At 42.3% G+C, this 22,483-nt stretch overlaps 1 protein-coding gene across 2 annotated transcripts in view; it reads left to right on the top strand.

The window, feature by feature from the left end:
- Window positions 1-20,250, top strand: part of LOC106565280 (E3 ubiquitin-protein ligase Itchy) — a 73,765-nt gene extending 53,515 nt beyond the window's left edge. For both annotated transcript variants that reach the window (XM_045691403.1, XM_014132219.2), the window contains exons 12-24: window positions 150-234; window positions 342-470; window positions 2,814-2,886; window positions 8,101-8,172; window positions 8,449-8,537; window positions 8,684-8,843; window positions 13,017-13,150; window positions 13,370-13,510; window positions 14,848-14,968; window positions 15,479-15,583; window positions 15,705-15,801; window positions 16,640-16,712; window positions 17,078-20,250. In XM_045691403.1, coding sequence (XP_045547359.1) covers window positions 150-234; window positions 342-470; window positions 2,814-2,886; window positions 8,101-8,172; window positions 8,449-8,537; window positions 8,684-8,843; window positions 13,017-13,150; window positions 13,370-13,510; window positions 14,848-14,968; window positions 15,479-15,583; window positions 15,705-15,801; window positions 16,640-16,712; window positions 17,078-17,177 — 1,379 coding nt within the window. In that variant the 3' untranslated portion in view covers window positions 17,178-20,250. The remainder of the gene's footprint in view (window positions 1-149; window positions 235-341; window positions 471-2,813; window positions 2,887-8,100; window positions 8,173-8,448; window positions 8,538-8,683; window positions 8,844-13,016; window positions 13,151-13,369; window positions 13,511-14,847; window positions 14,969-15,478; window positions 15,584-15,704; window positions 15,802-16,639; window positions 16,713-17,077) is intronic.
- Window positions 20,251-22,483: the final 2,233 nt, after the last annotated feature.

Below are 22,483 nucleotides of genomic sequence, written 5' to 3'. Positions count from 1 at the left end.
TCGATCTGGGGGATTGGAAATGATGCAGACATTTACATTGATGGAAGCTACAATCGATCTGCAATATTAAACATACATTTTAAAAAAGGGCTGCCTTAGGGCTCTATTTTTATAAGTGTCGTCCTTCTGTTTGTTTTTGTCTACTGCAGAGAAGCGAACAGACACCAACGGCAGGGTTTATTTTGTTCACCACACAACGCGGATGACTCAGTGGGAGGACCCACGGACACAAGGGTCAGTTAAACTTTAAACAAACAACACAAGTATTGTACTGTTAAATAAGGCTCTTGCATGACTGTCGATGCCCTGTAAATAAGTGTGTTTTTCTGTCCCTCCTGTAGGCTGCTGAATGACAAGCCCCTACCTGAAGGCTGGGAGATGAGGTTCACAGTGGATGGCATCCCCTACTTTGTGGACCACAACCGGAGAACCACCACCTACATCGACCCTCGCACGGGCAAATCCTCCCTGTGAGTCTAGTAAACCTTCAAGTGTTCACTCACCCTTTGATTGCTGGCCTGCTCTCTAATCTCTAGACCCGCTTACTCATTCACTTACGTGCCAACACACTCACATATTTTAAATACTTAATTTTAATCCACAAATCGCATTAGTCAAAGTTCACAGGTGCACTCACCCACCTAATTGACCATTCCCTAAGCTCACCTCCATTTTCCCAGGAAGTCAAAATCCTAGTTCAAACCATTGGAGAAAACCCCTCACAATGATCGCAAACTGTTTTTAATACACAATGAAATTAAACACAGACTACCCCTTGTGGATCAGGAGACTCTTGGGAATGTTGTGGTGGACAGTCATTACAATTGCTTCACGTGAACCTGGTAAAATGAAGTTTGTATTATGCAAGTCACTGGATGGCTCTGAATGCGGTGTCAGCATGCAGTCAAAGCTACTAGCTAACCACATTTGGAGCCAACACGTGCTCTCACATTGTCTCCTGATGTCAATAGCAGATAAGTTATATTCATAATAGCTAACATGGCTAGCTAACATGCATTAGGAGAAAACAAGTTATATTAATTGGCTAGCTGGTGCAAAGGTTTCAATGGTGACTCAAGTAGGGCTGGGCGGTATACCATATTTTACTATATACCGGTGTTTATGCACGGACTGGTTTAGGTTTTTACTTTACCTTCTATAACGGTATTTGAATGTTTGGTTTGTTAAATGTGATACGCCGTGTGTAATGTCCATTTTTATAGTTTACTCCGCTACTTGAATCATCCCTCTCCGCTCGCCGCTTTCCACACAGACCTAGTCCCACCCCCTGTCACTCAAGGAGCATGTTTGTTGTTGCTTGACCACCAGCGACTTTCGTTCAGTCTGCATGGTACATGCAACGATGTTTACACTTTGATCTTAATATAAATCCACAAGCGTTCTATAATTACAATATTAGTTTGTTTCTTACATCTGCAAACAGCTAGTTTGTATTTTCTTAGCAAGTTAAGCTAAATCGTGTTAGCCACTAATGCTAATCGCTAGTTAGCTGGCAGAGTCAGAGCGAACGGAGCTAGCTAATACAGCCTGATACCAGTACTGGTGGAGGCTTAAATCAGCATGTTGTTTATGCAACAGTATCTGCTAAATCAAAGAGGAATAGGCAACGCATGAATATATTGGCTTATATGAATAAAGATTTCATGTAGCCAAAGATTATAGCGTCCCCTAGGAAACACGGAACATCACTTTTGTTCCTAACCTGTCGCAATAACTCGTCCATGGCATTTTCATTCGTTGTCATGTCAAACAACACTGTATTCGAAGTGCCCACTATTATTTATTTTCTAATTATAATAAACATTCTATTTCCATGATTCCAAAAGTTCACTCAAGTGTTTTGATCTAAATCGCAATTGCAACATTTGGTTCAAAATAAGGCCTAGTATTTTTTTTCCCAATTCGTGGCAGTGTGGAATGATCTCAAACGAGTGTAGGAAATGCAGGAAATTCTTTTAGGTTGAAGTTGAATTGAACATTATTAAACAATCAGAATGGAGAAAGACCCATTCAAATAATTGAGAATATATGTGTTGCCACCCTAGGGTCACGCACTACTCATAAAGCAAATGTAGAACTTTTATTAATCAAAAACATAAAATACCATCAAAAATGTGAAAAATACCATTTAATATTTTGGCCATATCGCCCAGCCCTAGACTCAAGGAGCGCTCGGTAACCAGTTAGCAAACAATGCATTTTAAGGTTTCACAGTCACAATTACCCCTGGGGTGGCAGGTAGCCTAGCGGTTAAGAGCGATGGGCTAGGAACTGAAAGGTCGCTGGTTTGAATTCCTGAGCCGGCAAGTTTGAAAAATCTGCCATTCTGCCCTTGAGCAAGGCAGTTAACCCCCAACAACAACTGCTCCCCGGGTGCCGATGACGCGGAAGTCGATTAAGACAGTCCCCCCGTACCTCGGAGGGGTTGGGTTAAATGCGGAAAACACGTTCTGGTTGAATACATTCAGTTGTGCAACTGACTAGGTATCCCCTTTCCCTTTTTTTCCCTGGTGCACTGTTCAATTATTTAGCCATTTCAACAATATTTTTTTTAATGAAAACTGTTTTTGCCATTGCCCTCATTTGGCTTCTGTGCTTTTGAAACGTGAATTTGTCCGAGTTGTAATGACTCGAGCTTGGTTAGCAACATTTGCTATCCACCGTAGCACTGCAATTTTTTTGCGGGGCTTAGCGAAGGTTCGATTGTGTCACTCAATACAAAGATGTAAAAGGTTGTACTCCAGTGAGACCCACGTCAACAAGCTCATGCATTTCATCTTTGCTTCCCACAGTGAGAACGGGCCCCAGATCACCTACGTCAGGGACTTCAAAGCCAAAGTGCAGTACTTCAGGTTCTGGTGTCAGGTATGTACCCTACACACCCTGAATCCTAGTTTCAAGTTTTTGTCATGTGCACAAGTACACGTGCTTGCTCTTTCCCAACAATGCAGTAGTACTATAAAAAAATGTGAAATAAGAAAAAGTACACTTGAACAAAAACACAGGAAATACAAATAATAATACAATGTAAGTAAGCTATATACAGGGTCAGTGTCAATACCATATATACAATGTGCAGGGATACTGGCGTGGTAGGGTTAGATATGTAGGTTAGTAAGGTGACTAGGCATCAGGATTTATGATAATCAGAGTAGCAGCAGCGTATTTGATGATTGTGTGTGTGTGTGTGTGTGTGTGTGTGTGTGTGTGTGTGTGTGTGTGTGTGTGTGTGTAAAATATGCATAGAGTGTGTGTGTGTGTGCATAGAGACAGTGCAACAAATATAAACATCAATGCAGAAAGTCCATGTAGCTGTTTTGTTGGCTATTTAGCAGTCTTATGGCTTGGGGATAGAAGCTGTTCAGGAGTCTGTTGGTGTCAAACTTGATGCTCCGGTACCACTTGCCAAACGGAAGCAGAGAGAACAGTATGGTTTGGGTCTTTAACAATTTTCCGGCCCTTTTCACACGGCCTGATATAGAGGTCCTGGATGGGAGGGAGCTCGGTGCCACTGATGTAGAGTGCCTTCGGAAAGTATTCAGACCCCTTGACTTTTTACACGTTTTGTTAGGTTACAGCCTTGTTCTAAAATTGATGAGGGAAAAAAAACGATTTAATCAATCTACACACAATACCCCATAATGTTAATTTATTAAAAATAAAAAACAGTATACATAACTATTCAGACCCTTTATACTTTGTTGAAGCACCTTTGGCAGCGATTACAGCCTTGAGGCTTCTTGGGTATGACTCTACAAGCTTGGCACACCTGTATTTGGGGAGTTTCTCATATTCTTCTCTGAAGATCCTCTCAAGCTCTGTCAGGTTGGATGGAGAGCGTCGTTACACAGCTATTTTCAGGTTTCTCCAGAGATCTTATGTTGGGTTCAAGTCCGGGTTCTGACTGGGCCAATCAAGGACATTCAGAGACTTGTCCTGAAGCCACTCCTGCGTTGTCTTGGCTGTGTGCTTAGAGTCGTTGGAATTTGAACCTTCGTCCCAGTCTTAGGTCCTGAGAACTCTGGTGCAGGTTTTCGTCAAGGATCTCTCTGTACTTTATTCCGTTCATCTTTGCCTTGATCCTGACTACTCTCCTATTCCCTGCCACTGAAAAACATCCCCACACCACCATGCTTCACCGTAGGGATGGTGCCAGGTTTTCTCCAGATGTGACGCTTGGCATTCAGGCCAAAGAGTTAAATCTTGGTTTCATCAGACCAGAGAATCTTGTTTCTCATGGTCTGAGAGTATTTTAGGTGCCTTTTGGCAAACTCCAATCATGTGCCTTTCACTGAGGAGTGGCTTCCGTCTGACCACTCTACCATAAAGGCCTGATTGGTGGTGTGCTGCAGAGATGGTTGTACTTCTGGAAGGAACTCTGGAGCTCTGTCAGTGACCATCGGGTTCTTGGTTACCTCCCTGACCAAGGTCCTTTTCCCCCGATTTATTAGTTATGCCAGGCGGTCACCTCTAGGAAGAGTCTTGGTGCTTCCAAACGTCTTCCATTTAAGAATGATGGAGGCCACTGTGTTCTTGGGGACCTTCAGTGCTGCAGACATTTTTTGGTACCCTTCCCCAGATCTTTGCCTCAACACAATCCAGTCTCGGAGCTCTACGGACAATTCCTTCGACGAGGTCAATTTCGAGTCTCATTCCAAAGGGTCTGAATACTTATGTTACTAAGGTATTTCTGTTTTTTATATTTTGTAAATTAGCAAACATTTCTAAGAACTTGTTTTCGCTTTGTCATTATGGGGTATTGTGAGTAGATTGCTGATATTTATTCCATTTTAGAATAAGGCTGTAACAAAATGTGGAAACAGTCAAGGGGTCTGAATACTTTGCGACGGCACTGGGCTGTCTGCACCAACGTCTGTAGAGCCATGCGATCGAGGGTGGTGCAGTTGCCATACCAAGCAGTGATGTAGCCAGTCAAGATGGCCTCAGTGGTGCAGCTGTAGAACATTTTGAGGATTTGAGGGCCCATGCCACCATGACTATGGTGTTGTAGTCAATGAACAGCATTCTCACATAGGTATTTTTCTTATCTAGGTGAGTGAGGGCAGTGTGGAGTGCAATTTGAGATTGCATCGTCTATGGATCTGTTTGAGCAGTATGCAAATTGGAGTGGGCCTGGGATGATGGAGATGATTTGTTCCATAACCAGCCTTTCAAAGCACTTCATGATTACAGATGTGAGTGCTATAGGGTGGTAGTCATTGTGGCAGGTAGTCTTAGAGTTCTTAGGAACAGGAATGATGGTGTTCAGCTTGACACGTGGGGATTACAGACTAGGACAAAGAGAGGTTGAAAATGACAGTGAATATGCCTGCTACCTGTCCTGCACACGCTTTGAGAATGCACCTTGGAATACCGTCTTGCCCCCCCGAGTCCTAATGAGTCTTGACCTGATTTAAAAACCTTACTGACGTCGGCCGCGTAGCACAAGATCACCCACTCCACTGGGTCAGCGGGGGCACTCGTGCACGGCTCGGTGTTGTTTGTCGAACCGTGCATAAAATGCATTGAGTTCATCTGGTAGAGAGGCAAATTTGGGCAGATCACAGCTGGGTCTTTCTTTGTAATCCGTAATGGACTGTAGCCCCTGCCACATGCGTTGGGCATCAGAGCCTGTGTAATAGGATTCCACCTTGTTCCTATATTGTCCTTTTGCTTGTTTGATGGCTCTGCAGAGGTAGTAGCGGGAGTTCTTGTACATGTTCGTGTCCTCAGCCATAGCCTTTGTGTTGGCTGCGATAACCCTGTGTGCGGTAGCACTGTCTTTTAGCACCAACCTCAAGGCTGGGATTTTGATTGGGGAAGCAGCGAACCTACACTTTGGACAACATCGGTGATGCATTCCTAATGAAGCTGGTGACTGAGCTCATTAGCTCGCTGATGCTGTTGGCGGAGTCCCAAAACATGTTCCAGTCAGCGCTAGCAAAGCAGTCTTGTAGCATAATCTCCAAAATGGAGGACCAGCTTCTGCTTGTAAACAGGAAGCAGGAGTATAGAGTCATGATCTGCTTTGCCTAAGGGGGGACAAGCGAGGGCCTTGTATGTTTGCTTGTGTGTAGAGTAACCATGGTATAAGACTTTCTCACCCCTAGTAGCGAAGGATGCAGAATTAAAATCACCGGCAACAAGGAAAGCAGCTTTCGGGTGCATGGCTTCCTGCTTGTTTATAGCCTCATACAGTTTAAGTGCCAACTTGAGGTATTCCAAGATGCGCTAGCTACGTATTCCGAGATGGGTGAGGTATTCCAAGATGGGTGAACAATGGGTCGAGACGTACACGCGCTAGAGTCAGCACACCGTTTGCTGTTGATTTCCCTGAATCCAATGTCCTGTCTGCTCGATGAATGGAGAATCCATCTAGTTCGATAGCCATGGGTCCATTGAGGGGCGCGGGTTTCTTGTCCGAAAGCCCTGTTTCATTAAAGCACAGAATATTGCAATTACGAGAGTCCATTTTATTATCAAGTGACTGGCCAATACAATGGAGGGAGTAGGTGGCCGGCGTGTGGATAGGCTGAAAATTGGATTGGAATTACACAGAGCCCAGGGCAGATTACCATAACTTCCGGACTATTAAGCGTACCTGAATATAAGCCGCACCCACTGAATTAAAAAATATATATTATTTTGAACATAAATAAGCCGCACATGTCTATAAGCCGCAGGTGCCTACCTGTACATTGAAACAAATCAACTTTACACAGGCTTTAACGAAACATGGCTTGTAACAAAAATAAATAGGCTTTAACGAAACACGGCTTGTAACAAAAAAATACAAAATTTGCAGTAAGCTTTAGTTGTCTTTTTGCACTGAGTCAATTCCTCACGCTGCTGTTTCCAACGTCTTATCATCGACTAAATTAAGACCAAGCTCCCGTGCAGCAGCTCTATTTCCTTTTCCAACAGCCAGATCCATCGCCTTCAATTTGAAAGCTGCATCATATGCATTTCTCCGTGTCTTTGCCATGATGAGGGCGACAAAATGACTCCTGTAATCAGAATGATGGGAAGTTTGAGAGCGCTCGATTTAATCTAAACAGTAAACAAAAAAGCTGTTTGACCTTAACCCGTTCGGCAATTTTATTGGTCTAATGAAAGCGTCATGCCGGCAAAAAACTGAGCACGTCACAGAATGTTTTTTTTTGAGAGAAAAAAAATTTGAAAGCGGGAAAAATCCATATATTAGCCGCGTCATTGTTTAAGCCGCGAGGTTCAAAGCCTGGGAAAAAAGTTGCGGCTTATAGTCCGGAATTGACGGTAGTTTAAATTGAAGCCGGAATTGAGGGTAGTAACTGCCGATCTGATGTTCAAAAGTTCTTGTTGATCATAAGAAATCATAGTGGATACATTTCGTGCAAGAAAAGTAAAGATAAACGCAAAAAGACGGCAGCCATACAGTACGGCATCTTCAATCACTACTAGATCGTAGTGTGCACTTTATCCTCAGAACCACCTCTGCCCTTCTAATAAGTATTGTTTTTGTTTTTCATTTGGACACTCTTAAAAACAAGATTCGAGAGATTTCATTCTGCAAAATCTTTGGCATTGTGTCCCAATTCTCCCAAATTATGCACTTACAAAGGAGGATTGGTGTATTTAATGCCGGGCTAGAGGGAGATTCCACCAGACCTGGGTCAAAATATTATTAGACATTTTTACAATACTTTGAGCGTTTGCTTAAGCCTGTCTGCAATGCCTCGTGGGTGGATTTGCACTTTTTGGGACTTTTGTATTGGTTCCATTGCAACAGGCAAGCTCAATCAAGCACAGCTCAAGTATTTGAACCCAGATCTGGCTTCCACCATATTTCTTCCACTAGTCTAATTTTCCTATTAAATCCATGAAGGGAAGTGAACACGTGCACGCTTAAGTGAAAATTAGGAGTTGCCCTTAAGTCGAATTGTCATTTAGTTTCCCATTGACATTAATGCATGACTAAGAAATGTGACTTAATTGGAAGTTAGGATTTGTCATTTATGGCAGAAGGGTAGAGAATTGGGACCCATAGTCATTCCTCTTGTTCCTGGGGCCGTAAATTGAGTAATTCTCTTTGTCTTCCAGCAACTGTCAATGCCACAGCACATCAAGATCACAGTCACCCGCAAAACCCTCTTTGAAGATTCATTCCAGCAAGTAAGTGTATAAAAAAATGATATATTACAAAATAAATAAATAATCATATATTAAGACACCACTGCACTGGCTGTTTTTGTAGTCCTGTGAATAAATAAAAATAACAGTAGTTGAAAAGACCTCAGTGTTAGAGAAATAGTTTTGTAATTTTCTTTCAGTACTCAATTTTTTTTTTTTTTTTACCATGGCCTGTGGTACAGAATAGCGGATGAATATAGGGGCTGTGTTCCAAGAATATTAAAACGTTGTAACTGTTTCCAATTCTGTATCAATCAGATGATGAGCTTTCATCCACAAGATCTCAGGCGGAGACTGTGGATCATTTTCCCTGGAGAGGAAGGCTTGGACTACGGAGGAGTGGCAAGGTGAATTCTGATAGGTTAAGTATGAACTCATATTAGAGATCATTGCAGATTGAATGTTTCTTTTTTTTATGCGTGCGTGTATGGAATATTCTTATATGGTGTATGTGTGTGTGTGTATGTTATATGGTGTGTGTGTGTGTTCTCAGGGAGTGGTTCTTCTTGCTATCCCACGAGGTGCTGAACCCAATGTACTGCCTGTTTGAGTATGCCGGCAAGGACAACTACTGTCTCCAGATCAACCCTGCCTCCTACATCAACCCTGACCACCTCAAGTACTTCAAGTTCATTGGACGATTCATTGCCATGGTACCTACCTCAATACTCTCTATGGGGTGAAACTTGACTTCCACTTAGGTCGAATTTACACACTATTTGGTTGGAATAATACTGTGAAGTTGTGAAAATTACGATAATGCCTTGTAGTGTAAGAGCTGTTTGAAAAGACCACCTGTTTTGGTGGGATGGAGTTTTGGCCTGCCTGGTGACATCACCAGGTGGTTAATTAGTTAACAGACAAATAAGAAAGAGTTCCAAACCTCTCTGCCAACAACAGCTAGTTTTCAGTTTTCCCCTCCCCACTCAGATCAACCCCAGACAGTTCAGTTAAAGTTATTGCTTGAGAAATTGCTCTTGGCTAAAAAGCTGTTTTTGTTTTCAAATTGTCTAAAATAAACAGTCACAGTACAGTACTTAATTGTTACCCAGATATGATTTAATATTGAGACAAAAACGTCTGCATTAGGCCTTTTTAAGTTTGTTTGGTGCCGAATTAACACAACCCTGAAATAAGCCACACTGTTGTTCCTGATCACATCTTGGGCTGTGGCGGTCATGACATTTTGTCAGCTGGTTATTGTCATGCAAGACTGCCGGTCTCGTGGTAATTGACCGTTAATTAACATAAACACGTTTAGCATCTCCAAGCCTACCCGCATACAAGCTGCTGATGCGTGCCTTTGGGAACATCTACATTTAAAAAAAGTGATAATTTGAAACAGCTAGATTTATAGTTATTTGGCAACTTTCGTTGTGAATGATACAAATCTTAGAATGCCTTAGAAATCAAAACGTATGAGATGCTTGTTGCGACTATAGGCTCTTTGCCTCACACTGCACACGCTGTTCTCTCAAGTGATCATATTTTCACCCATTACACTATTCTCAATTTAATCTCGTCTTTACCAATATGTAAAATTAGTTGAGATTTAGAATGGCCTGTTTTCAAGTGGGCAGGAACAGGGTCAAGTCAAAAAAGACATGTCTTCTGTATGCACTAGAATAGCAAATGGAGGCCACTTTCCCGCTAGTATGTTTTACACTCATGCCGGGTATAGGTTACTCCGGTTATTTTAAATCAAATGTTATTTGTCACATGCGCCGAATACAACACTTACAGTGAAATGCTTACTTACAAGCCCTTAATTAACAATTTCAGTTTTAAGAAAAAATACCTAAAAAAATTAATATATAATTAAAGTAACAAATAATTCAAGAGCAGCAGTAAAATAACAAAAGGGAGTCTATATATAGTCAATGTGCAGGGGCACCGGTTAGTCGAGGTAATATGCCTTCCTCTGACACCGCCTGGTATAGACGTCCTGGATGGCAGGAAGCTTGGCCCCAGTGATGTACTGGGCCATACGAACAACCCTTTATAGTGCCTTGCGGTCGGAGGCCGAGCAGTTACCAGACCAGGCAGTGATGCAACCAGTCAGGATGCTCTCGATGGTGCAGCTGTAGAACCCCTTGAGGATCTGAGGGACCACACCTAATCTTTTCAGTCTCCTGAGGGGGAATAGGCTTTGTCGTGCCATCTTCACGACTGTCTTGGTGTGCTTGGACCATGTTAGTTTGTTGATGTGGAGGAACTTGAAGCTCTCAACTGCTCCACTACAGCCCCGTCGATGAGAATGTGGGCGTGCTCGGTCCTCCTTTTCCTGTAGTCCACAATCATCTCTTGTGGACAACAGGTGATATTCCGTCCAAACTCTGTATGCCATGGGCTTTCCAACCCTGTTCCTGCAGCTACCCAGTGCTTTGGGAAACCAAGTGAAATCTGTTGGGAACATCGACAATCACGTTTTCACAACTAAACATATTTCATTAAACTGTTAACAGCCCCTCTCTCTGCGCACTGGATAAAGAAATTAAGGAGAGAGGGGAGGAGATGGAAACTCAGTGGTGAGATATTCTGTAGCGAAAGGTAATGTCACCCTATTAATTATGAAAATATTGAAAATGCCCTATTATTAGGCTATTCAAAATCAAGTACAAATTCACTGTAGTTGTAGGCTTGACCAATTATGTACCAAATATATCTTAAATCTGTATTTAAAAAAAAAATGTTTTTCTGCCTTGTATAATATATGGTAGGCTATGTCTTGTATAAAGACACAATCATTATTTTAATTCAGTTTTTTTCAGGCTTGGGCTCATACAGTGCATTTGGAAAGTATTCAGACCCCTTGACTTTTTCCACATTTTGTTACATTACAACCTTATTCTGAAATGTATAAAATAAAACATTTTCTTCATCAATTTACACACGATACCCAATAATGACGAAGCCAAAATAGGTTTTTAGAGATTTTTGCAAATGTATTAAAAATAAAAACAACTTAGTTACATAAGTATTCAGACCCTTTGCTATTAGAAGCGGAATTGAGCTCAGGTCCATCCTGTTCCCATTGATCATCCTTGAGATGTTTATACAACTTCATTGGAGTACACCTGTGGTAAATTCAATTGATTGGACATGATTTGGAAAGGCACACACCTGTCTATGTAAGGTTCCACAGTTGACACTGCATGTCAGCGCAAAAACCAAGCCATGAGGTCGAAGGAATTGTCCGTAGGGCTCCAAGACCGGATTGTGTCGAGGCACAGATCTGGGGAAGGGTACCAAAAAATGTTTTCAGCATTGAAGGTCACCCGCGAACACAGAGGCTTCCATCATTCTTAAATGGAAGAAGTTTAGAACCACCAGGACTCTTCCTACAGCTGGCTGTCCAGCCAAACAGAGCAATTGGGGGAGAAGGGCCTTGTCAGGGAGGTCACTGACAGAGCTCCAGAGTTCCTCTGTGGAGATGGGTGAGCATTCCAGAAGGACAACCATTTCTGCAGCACTCCATCAATCAGGCCTTTATGGTAGTGGCCAGACGGAAGCTACTCCTCAGTAAAAGGCACACGACAGCCCACTTGGAGTTTGCCAAAGGGTCCCCTAAAGGACTCTCAGACCATGAGAAAAACAATTCTCTGGTCTGATGAAACCAAGATTGAACTCTCTGGCCTGAATTCCAAGCGTCACGTCTTGAGGAAACCTGGCACCATCTCTACAGTGAATCATGGTGGTGGCAGCATCATGCTGTGGGGATGTTTTTCATTGGCAGGGACTAGGAGCCTAGTCAGGATCGAGGGAAAGATGAACGGAGCAAAGTACAGAGAGATCATTGATTAAAAACCTGTTCCAGAGCGCTCAGGACCTCAGACTGGGGTGAAGGTTCACCTTCCAACTGGACAAAGACCCTAAGCACACAGCCAAGACAACGCATGAGTGGCTTTGGGACAAGTCTTAATGTCCTGGGTGTCCCAGCCAGAGCCGGACTTGAACCAGATTGACTATCTCTAGAGATACCTGAAAATAGCTTTGCAGCAAAGCTCCCCATCCAACCTGACAGAGCTTGAGAGGATCTGTAGAGAAGAATGGGAGAAACTCTCCAAATACAGGTGTGCCAAGCTTGTAGAGTCATACCCAGGAATACTCGAGGTTGTTATTGTTGGCAAAGCTGCTTCAACAAAGTACTGAGTTAGGGGTCTGAATACTTATGTAAATGTGATATTTCCGTATTTCAAACAACCTGTTTTTGCTTTGTCATTATGGGGTATTGTGTGTAGATTGATGCGGGGGGATTTTAAAAAAAGTACTTTTAGAATATGGCTGTAACGTGAAAAAATTGGAGAGGTCTGAATTCTTTCCGAATGCTCTGTATATAGGCCTATGCATAAGCTCTAATATGCATATGGATGTTTTGAATTAATCATCACCTTAGAACGCGCTGTCCATTTTGTTAGGCTTTGAAACAACATCCACAACGACCATGTTTTCCACCTGGTTTCAACCTGTTGAAAATTTTTTTTTTAAACTCTTTTCTTCAAATTGATCAATCACAGTGAGAGTGAGTTTTAAAACCACATACTGTTTTAGTGGTAAGTGTTTGATGTGATTTTCAACTGCATTTGCATTCATGTCAGAGTGGTTAGAGAGACGATGGAGCCCTGAGTACCAGGCTATTAGCGACCTGATGATCGTTAGCGAGTTGTGTACTACCAATGAATGTCCAGAGTGCATAAGAGGAGATTACCGTGACCCAACGGTCACGTAGAATTTTACTGCGGTCATGACTGATGACTGACGGTGTGGCGGTAATACTGTCACCGCAACAGCCCTTCACATCCCTGGTTCATTATGTTTCTCTCCAGGCCTTGTTCCATGGGAAGTTCATCGACACGGGATTCTCCCTGCCCTTCTACAAGCGCATCTTGAACAAACCCCTGGCCCTGAAGGACCTGGAATCCATCGACCCGGAATTCTACAACTCCCTCATCTGGATCAAGTGAGTCCGGGAATTGGGAGTAGAAATGGGAATTGGTGTGAACAGCTTTCCTCATAAATGGAAACTGCTGTTGATTGTTATTGAGTGAGGATGATTGGGAGATAAGTGTAAGAATAATTATAAGGAAGAGAGAAGAGGAAAATGTATGACTATAACGATTGATGGCGCAGAGGAGGAGCTGATGAGGATGACTGCCCTCTTGTGATTCCCAACCACCAGGGATAACAACTTGGAGGAGTGTGGTCTGGAGATGTACTTCTCTGTGGACAAGGAGATCCTGGGGGAGGTCACCACTCACGAGCTGAAGCCAGACGGAGGCAATGTCTTGGTCACTGAGGAAAACAAAGAGGAATACATCAGGTAGGATTGCTTTGAAAACCAACTACACTGAACAAAAATAGAAATGCAACATATAAAGTGATGGTCCCATGTTTCATTAGCTGAAATAAAAGGATCCCAGAAATGTTCCATATGCACAAAAAGCTTATTTCTCTCATATTTTGTGCACAAATTTGTTTACATCCCTGTTAGTGAGAATGTTTCCTTTGCCAAGATAATCCAACCTCCTGACAGGTGTGGCATATCAAGAAGCTGATTAAACAGAGTGATCATTACACAGGTGCACATTTTTGCTGGGGACAATAAAAGGCCACTCTAAAATGTGCAATTTTGTCACACAACACAATGCCACAGATGTCTCAAGTTTTGAGGGAGCGTGCAATTGGCATGTTGACTGCAGGGATGTCCACCAGAGCTGTTGCCAGAGAATTGAATGTTCATTTCTCTACCATAAGCTGCCTCCAACGTCGTTTTAGAGAATTGGGCAATGCATCCAACCGGCCTCACAACCGCAGACTATGTGTATGGTGTTGTGTGGCCGAGCGGTTTGCTGATGTCACAGTTGTGAGTTGTGTGCCCAATGGTAGCAGTGGGGTTATGGTATGGGCAGGCGTAAGCTACGAACAACAAACACAATTACATTTTATCAATGACAATTTGAATGCACAGAGAAACCGTGATGAGATCCTGAGGGCCATTTAGTGCCATTCATCTGCAGCCATCACCTCATGTTTCAGCATGATAATGCACATCCCCATGTCGCAAGGGTCTGTACACAATTCCTGGAAGCTGAAAATGTCCCAGTTTTTCCATGGCCTGCATACTCACCAGATATGTAACCCATTGAGCATGTTTGGGATGCTCTGGATCGACGAGTACAACAGCATCTTCCCGTTCCCAGCAACTTCATACATCCATTGGAGAGGAGTGGGACAACATTCCACAGTACACAATCATCAGCCTGTGACCAACTCTATGCATTAAGCAAATTGTGGTCACACAAGATTCTGACAGATTTTCTGATTCACACCCCTATTTTTTTTTTTTTTAAGTATCTGTGACCAACAGATGCGTATCTGTATTCCCTGTCATGTGTAATCTATAGATTAGAGCCTAATGAATGTATTTCAATTGACTGATTTCCTTATATGAACTGTAACTCAGTAAAATCTTTGAAATTGTTGCATGTTGCGTTTATATTTATATTTTTGTTAAGTGTAGAAATCTCTGTGTGTGTGTGTGTGTGTGAACACTTTATCAGATGTTTTTTCCAACAGAAGAAAGCACATTTTCTGACACATGTGTGCGCGTGTCTGTCTTTCTTTGTGTCCCCCTGTGTGTCTGTGTCCTTCCTTCAGGCTGGTGGCAGAGTGGAGGTTGTCCAGAGGGGTGGAGGAGCAGACCCAGGCCTTCTTCGAGGGCTTTAATGAGGTCCTCCCCCAGCAGTACCTGCAGTACTTTGACGCGAAGGAACTGGAGGTACACAATGGGTTAATTCGTAGACTGATCAAATTAGTTTCTGTAATGTTAAAACCACTCACAGAGCTTCATGCTAACTCAGTGTTTTTTTTAGACCATCTGTTAGGGGACTATCCAAATAGAGGCTTCATTTTAATCAAACCGTATGGCTGTTAAACAGAGACCTACCTTCAGTATTTAAACCTTTCCTTTCTAGTGCTAATGTCTTGCACTGAAGTATCAAGTGCCTCGGCCCTAGACTGTTGATTCTCGGGGTCAATTTGGAAACCAGCAGTGGTCATTCACCACAGCAGCGGGTTAAAAAACAAAATTCTCCCAAAGTGATATCCGGTCCCCCCACCAGGTGTTGCTGTGTAGCATGCAGGAGTAGACCTGGTGGACTGGGTTCAAAACTCACTCAGGGTAAAAACTCACTCTCCCGGAGTGTACAGCTCTTCCCCATTTTGAGTATGGTGTAATGTAATATCTGTCCCGGTCCGTCCCCCGTCCCCCCGGTCCGTCCCCAACCAGGTGATGCTGTGTGGCATGCAGGAGATAGACCTGGTGGACTGGCAGAGGCACACCATCTACAGGCACTATGCACGCAGCAGCAAGCAGATCCTCTGGTTCTGGCAGGTCAGCATGGCTCCACCGTTTAATGAAGCAGTTCATTCATTCATGAATTATGGAATATTGTGAAGGGGTGTTTGGCATAGTTTGACGCTTAAATGTTCTGACGTGAAAATGTTAATTCCAGTTTGTGAAGGAGATGGACAATGAGAAACGTATGAGGCTGCTGCAGTTTGTCACCGGCACCTGTCGGCTTCCCATGGGTGGCTTCGCTGACCTCATGGGTACGTTGTAGAATAAATAATACATGTATTTGAAAAAGTTAGAGAGAAGGCTGGCTAACCCCTGTCGTCCCAATATAAGATATGTTTTGTTCTATTCTTTCAACTTAACTCACACCTAAAGGGATTGTTTATGGATACCGAGCAAGTAATCCATTGAAGTTGAGGATTCAAATAAATATTTTGGGGGGGAATTTCATTTATCTGCCAAAATATAGGAAACACCAGTAGTAAGTGTCTTAAATAGGGCGTTGGACCACCACGAGATACCAGAAGAGCTTTCATGCGACTTGGCATAGATTCTCTGGAACTCTGTTGGAGGGATGAGATGCAGTTCTTCCATGAGAAATTCCATCATCTGGTGTTTTGTTGATGGTGGTGGAAAACGCAGTCTCAGGTGCTGCACCGGAATCTCCCATAAGTGTTCAATTGGGTTGAGATCTGGTGACTGAGACAGACACACACACACACAACCCTTTCAACCCCCTATGCTCCTTTTGAGACCCATCTTTCAAAGTCACTGAGATCTCTTCTTCTAGTCATGATAGCCAAAATATTGGGCAACTGGGCATTAGTATACATGACCCTAACCATGGGATGATAATTGCTTGATTAGCTCAGGAACCACACCTGTGTGGAAGCACCTGCTTTCAATATACTTTGTATCCCTTATTTACTCAAATGTGTCTTTTTATTTTGGTAGTTAGCTTTAGATGGAAATGGACAAACAAGTATGGACTGCTAGACCAGGCCCAATTACAGACATTGAGGAATGTTATGTTACTTGTGTGGATGAGAAGTGAGGAGAGTTGTATAGAGTAATTTTTTTGTTGCTTTTTAGGGAGTAATGGCCCACAGAAGTTCTGCATTGAGAAGGTGGGCAAAGAAAACTGGCTTCCAAGAAGTCACACTTGGTAAGTTCCTTCATGGAGTTACTCACAGGTAGTTTTTAAGCACTTTCACGGACTGAATATTAAACATTGCCCTGCCACACAAGACTTCTTTGTTGTTTTCAATTCAACCATAGACAACCTTTCCTCTCTTTCTTCAAACAATGAATTTTGTTATCAAATATCTAATACATTTTATGCCACTTTTATCAAAAGCAACTCTGTACAGTGAGAACATAAATGTTTACTATGTGTCTGTGATCCCCGCAGGATTGAACCCCACAATCTTTGTGTTTCTAGTGCCATGCTCTTACCAACTGGGAAGTCTGTATCATTTGTCTATTTACAATGTAATTGTCTCATTCTGTGTTCCTTTTGTGTTTGTAAAGCTTTAATAGACTGGACCTGCCCCCCTACAAGAGCTACGAGCAGCTGAAGGAAAAGCTGATGTTTGCCATTGAGGAAACTGAGGGCTTCGGACAGGAGTAGTAACATAGGGACGCCAAAATGGCCGCCACGAGGAGCCGTTTTCCACACGACGTTACGCTCTCCAGCACTTTGTTCTGTCTAGGTTTTAGGCAACAGCACTTTTCCCCCCAGGTCCTGGCTCTCTTTGTAAGGGCAGAAACTGACATCCACTCCTTTCTGCAGTCCCGAGCCCCATTATAGAGACACCCCCGACACCTAAGGTGGAGTCAAGTCCGTCTCCATGGTGATGACCCTTCATACTGACTGATTTACCTTTCACCTCCTAAATTGTGTGACCCTGTTGCAGCTTGCCTTATTCAGCCCACGTGTCTGGGAAGAGAGGAGGAGGAGGAAGCGAGAGGGGGAGGAAGAAAGAGGTAGGGATTGAGAGGAAGAGGGGATGTTCCCTCCCCAACTCACGTCTGTCTCTGTCTCATCTCCACACCGCGCCACAGTAGTTAATAATCACGGCGACTATTCAATATGCAGTACAATGTCAGCTGTCATTTCTTCCCTTCCTCTCCCTGAGCCCTGATTTGTTAAGTGTATGAATGGATGGATGAATTAATGCTAGGATCGAGTGCTGCGGATTCTTCCAAAAAGACATTGACCTCTCATCGATTTGACATTTTAGAGATTTACAGTATTACTTGATTTAACATGTCGCTTTCTGAAAGAAATATTGACACTTAAAGCATCTACTTTGCTGGCACACCACCGTGTTGTGGCAAAAGGTATTTGTGAATGTTGCAAAGATGAAAAGCTATATTTTTTACGTGCAATAGAATAGTTTTCTAGTCAGCTGTTTATGCCCTTAATATAGATAAACCAGAGATTAATTATTTACTGCAATCCAAAGTTTTTGTTTATAAGTCAGTTTTTAATCAAGTCTCTATTGATTTCAACCCAGAATGCTTTTTTTTATAGCCTGGAATCATTGTAGTAAAACAGGGTCGTATTCATTAGGCCTCAAATGGAAGAAAAGTGACAACGTTTTGTCTTAGTGCTCAAGCCCTTTTTGTTTTCTGTTTGAAACTGTTTGTTTTTGTGCCTACTGAAGACGACCCTGGCTTGTTGTCATTTTGACGGACCTTTTCTTTCCCAAAAATTCAGGATCAGCACAGTACTGATTTGAGCTGTATAGTGGTTAAAATGTATGCGCTAATAACTTTGTTTTTATTTTTATGGCAAACCGAGTGAGTTACTAATGACGTGGGAGTGTCAGCAGCGTGTCAAGGACAGCGGCTAGGTGAAGAGTACATTTTCGGAGTACATTTTAAGAATGAGATAATTCGGAAATTAACTAAAACAGCTTGTGAAAATCACTCCCTCTGAAAGGTATCACTTTCCTTTTTTGTCGTATAGAGAATAACTAATAACTCCATGATTAAAGATCAAACGATTAAGTGTCCAAACTAGTTGATTTTAATGAATGCTCGGCGTGTATACATGCATATACAGTATGATGCAGGGAACTTTTTCAAATGGCGTACTTGCAAAGTATGAATGAACCCGAATATACAGTATAAGGTCATGTCCCAGGCCCATAGCCCTAAGAAATATACTGTATATTCATGTTAAGTGAATAAGAGGAAAATAATACAATAACAAGTAGTAGTTAACGTAATTAACTCAACACCAATGCAACCCTAGTTTTATAGGGTTCAGTTTTGTCATTCTAGATATTTTGTTAAAAGTTTGACGCTAAATATTGCACCACCTGTCCCAAATGATGTTGGCTATATTTTAAAACCGCTGGAGTGAGCGTAGCAAAACGACTGTGAATCAAAAGTAAAATATGAACCATGTCCATGCACAACCGCAAATGGTCAGCACTGTGTTTTGAGCAAAAATATGTTTGGTAATAGGCAACATTGTATCTTAAAAATCTAGACACCAAACAGACAAGCCCAGAGTCAAGTCAAGATAAGTTCTAAGCTTAGTTTCAGACAGACCGATTGGAGGGGGGAGAAGGGAAAAAGGCTTGCCAGAAAACAAACGGGTTGTGTAAGGCACCACATGGAAGAAAAGGACTCGAACCGGGAGGGACAACCTGGACTTGTCCTCATTCTCGTTTCTCATAGCAAAATTTTGCAAAACCTTTTCTGTCGCGTGACCTGATAAACACCAGCCTGTTGATTTGGCATTGAATGAGATCTGCCACTTCTGACCTTTTTGTGTCCTCTGCTTCTCAGGCATATCCAACAGGCCTCTCGGTATGATTTCTTCACAGGAACAGTGGAAGTGTAATAAAGTTAGATGAAATATAGCTTTCACTCATGAAATGTTTAGGTCACGTGTCTATTTGCAGTCAAATCAAACATGCAAGTGACACACATAACCGTGTCCTGAGTGTGTTATTTTAATGCACTGGACACCAACTTAAATATTTGGCAAAAATGTTGTATGTGAACCACAGGCTGTCTTGGCTATGAGCATCTGGGTCGTGTTCAGTAGTTTGAAAACGTTTTGAAACGGATGTACTCCTTGAACTTGTCCAATAAGAAACACATTTTTTGTTTCAAAATGTTTTAAAATCGCCCTTTGTTATTGTATGGCTGGTCTCTGTCTTGGCTCTGACACCGTTTTATATAACTGGGTGAATTGTCAGGGTGATTCTGTCCCATTTCTTCACGGCATACTCATGACTTCTTTGCCACACGCACCCATTCTGGCTCACCACTTCGTAGTGCACTGCCTTGTGAAGAGATTGCTGTTATTTAAATCATAATTTGTGAATTAAATGTAGAAAACAATGGAAAATTTAACAAATAACAAGCGATAGCACCTTACTCGACTGATTAACCACTTTTTTTTTTGCCGCTGTTCCCAGATCATAGTGGAATAAAATGTATAGAAATATGCAGATGTTAACTACTACTTTAACTTCTAATGATTGGATTGTAAATCATGTTGATAGTGTATTCACTGTATTTTTCTTTGTAAAAGCTCTAACCTTTTAATAAAAGGGAGTTTATGGTTCGATACTATTTATTTTTTGTTATGTGAATGTGAAGAGGAAGGATCTTTGATGTTAATGTCAAAATTAATTTAGAAAATTCTGAAATAAAACAATGGGCTACTGGAACTTTAATCTTTGTTATATTTTAACTGTATTTAGTTTTATCAATTTGATATCCTACTTGATTGTATGTGTGCACACATTTCAATGAGTTTGTAGACCAGCTGGCTGGAATGTTTACGGACATATTCAATCTATCCTATCTGTCTGTGGTCCCCACTTGCTTCAAGATGTCCACCATTGTTCCTGTACCCAAGAAAGCAAAAGTAACTGAACTATAAATTACTATTTCCCCGACGCACTCACTTCTGTCATCATGAAGTGCTTTGAGAGGCTACTTAAGGAATATATCACCTTACCCGACACCCTAGACCCACTACAATTTGCATACTTCCCCAACAGATCCACGGAAGACGCAATCGCCATCGCACTGCCCTATCCCATCTGGACAAGAGGAATACCCATGTAAGAATGCAGTTCAGTGACTACAGCTCAGCCTTCAACACCATAGTGCAATCGACGCTCATCACTAAGCTCGGGGTCCTGGACCTCTTGACGGGCCGACCCCAGGTGGTGAAGGTAGGCAACAACACCTCCGCTATGCTGATCCTCAACAAGGGGGTCCCACAAGGGTGCGTGCTCAGCACCCTCCTGTACTCCCTGTTCAACCATGACTGCATGGCCAGGCATGTCTCCAACTCAATCATCAAGTTTTCAGATGACACAAGTGGTAGCCTGAATACCAACAATGACGAAACAGCCTACAGCAGGGGTTCCCAGACTTTTTTGGCCCACGACCCAATTCTGATATCTAAAAAATCTTGCAACCATGTGAAAAAAATTGTAATTAAAAGCCTGTTTACTTTTTTATTTGGGGCTATGGCAGTCAATTGAAAAACATAACAGTTTTCTGATTGTCTTCTCAAACTGTGACAGTCAATTGCAAATTAGTCTGACTTTAAGATACATTATCTCACCACCACTAATGAGATGGGTGTGCTTGATTTATGTCACGTTGCAGCTTCCCGAAGTCGGGGCGTGATCGACATTGTGCATCATTACACTGGTGCATCTTGTGCTGGGGACAATAAAAGGCCACACTAAAATGTGCAGTTTTGTCACACAACACAATGCCACAGATGCCTCCAGTTTTGAGGGAGCATGCGATTGGCATGTTGACTGCAGGAATGTTCACCAGAGCTGTTGCCAGAGTATTGAATGTTCATTTCTCTACCGTAAGCCGCCTCCAACGTTTTGTAAGAGAATTTGGCAGTATGTCCAACTGGCCTCACAACCACAAATGTGGCATCGTGTGGGCGAGCGATTTGCTGATGTCAACTTTGTGAACAGAGTGCCCCATGGTGGGGTTATGGTATGGGCAGGTATAAGCTATGGACAACGAAAACAATTGCAATTTATCAATGGCACTTTCAATACAAAGAGCTCCTGAGGCCCATTGTTGTGCCATTCAACCGCCACCATCACCTCATGTTTCGACATGATAATGCACGGCCCCATATCGCAAGGGTCTGTACACAATTTCTGGAAGCGGAAAATGTCCCAGTTCTTCCATGGCCTGCATACTCACCAGACATGTCACTCATTGACAATGTTTGGGATGCTATGGGTCGACGTCTACTACAGTGTTCCAGTTCCCGCCAATATCCATACTGACTGGTTTTCTGATCCACGCCCCTAATTTTTTTAAAGGTATCTGTGGCCAACATATGCATATCTGTATTGCCAATCATGTGGAATCCATGGATTAGGGCCTAATGAATACATTTAAATTGACTGATTTCCTTATATGAACTGTAACGCAGTAAAATCTTTGAAATTGTTGCATTTACATTTTTGTTCTATATATAATGCGTGTGTGTGTGTGTACCGTTGAAGTCGGAAGTTTACATAGACCTTTGCCAAATACTTTTAAACTCAGTTTTTCACAATTCCTGACATTTAATCCAAGTAAAAATTCCCCGTTTTAGGTCAGTTAGGATCACCACTTTATTTTAAAAATGTGAAATGTCAGAATGAGAGAAGGATTTATTTCAGCTTGTATTTCTTTCATCACATTCCCAGTGGGTCAGAAGTTTACATACACTCAATTAGTATTTGGTAGCATTGCCTTTAAATAATTTAACTTGGGTCAAAACATTTTGGGTAGCCTTCCACAAGCTTTCCACAACAAGTTGGGTGAATTTTGGCCCATTCCTCCTGACAGAGCTGGTGTAACTGAGTCAGGTTTGTAGGCCTCCTTGCTTGCACACGCTTTTTAAGTTCTGACCACACATTTTCTATGGGA

Source organism: Salmo salar, chromosome ssa12, assembly GCF_905237065.1.
Source record: "Salmo salar chromosome ssa12, Ssal_v3.1, whole genome shotgun sequence".
In the NCBI taxonomy this organism is placed as follows: Eukaryota; Metazoa; Chordata; class Actinopteri; order Salmoniformes; family Salmonidae; genus Salmo; species Salmo salar.
Note: the sequence above shows the minus strand (reverse complement) of the source record. Positions and strands in the feature narration are given on the sequence as shown.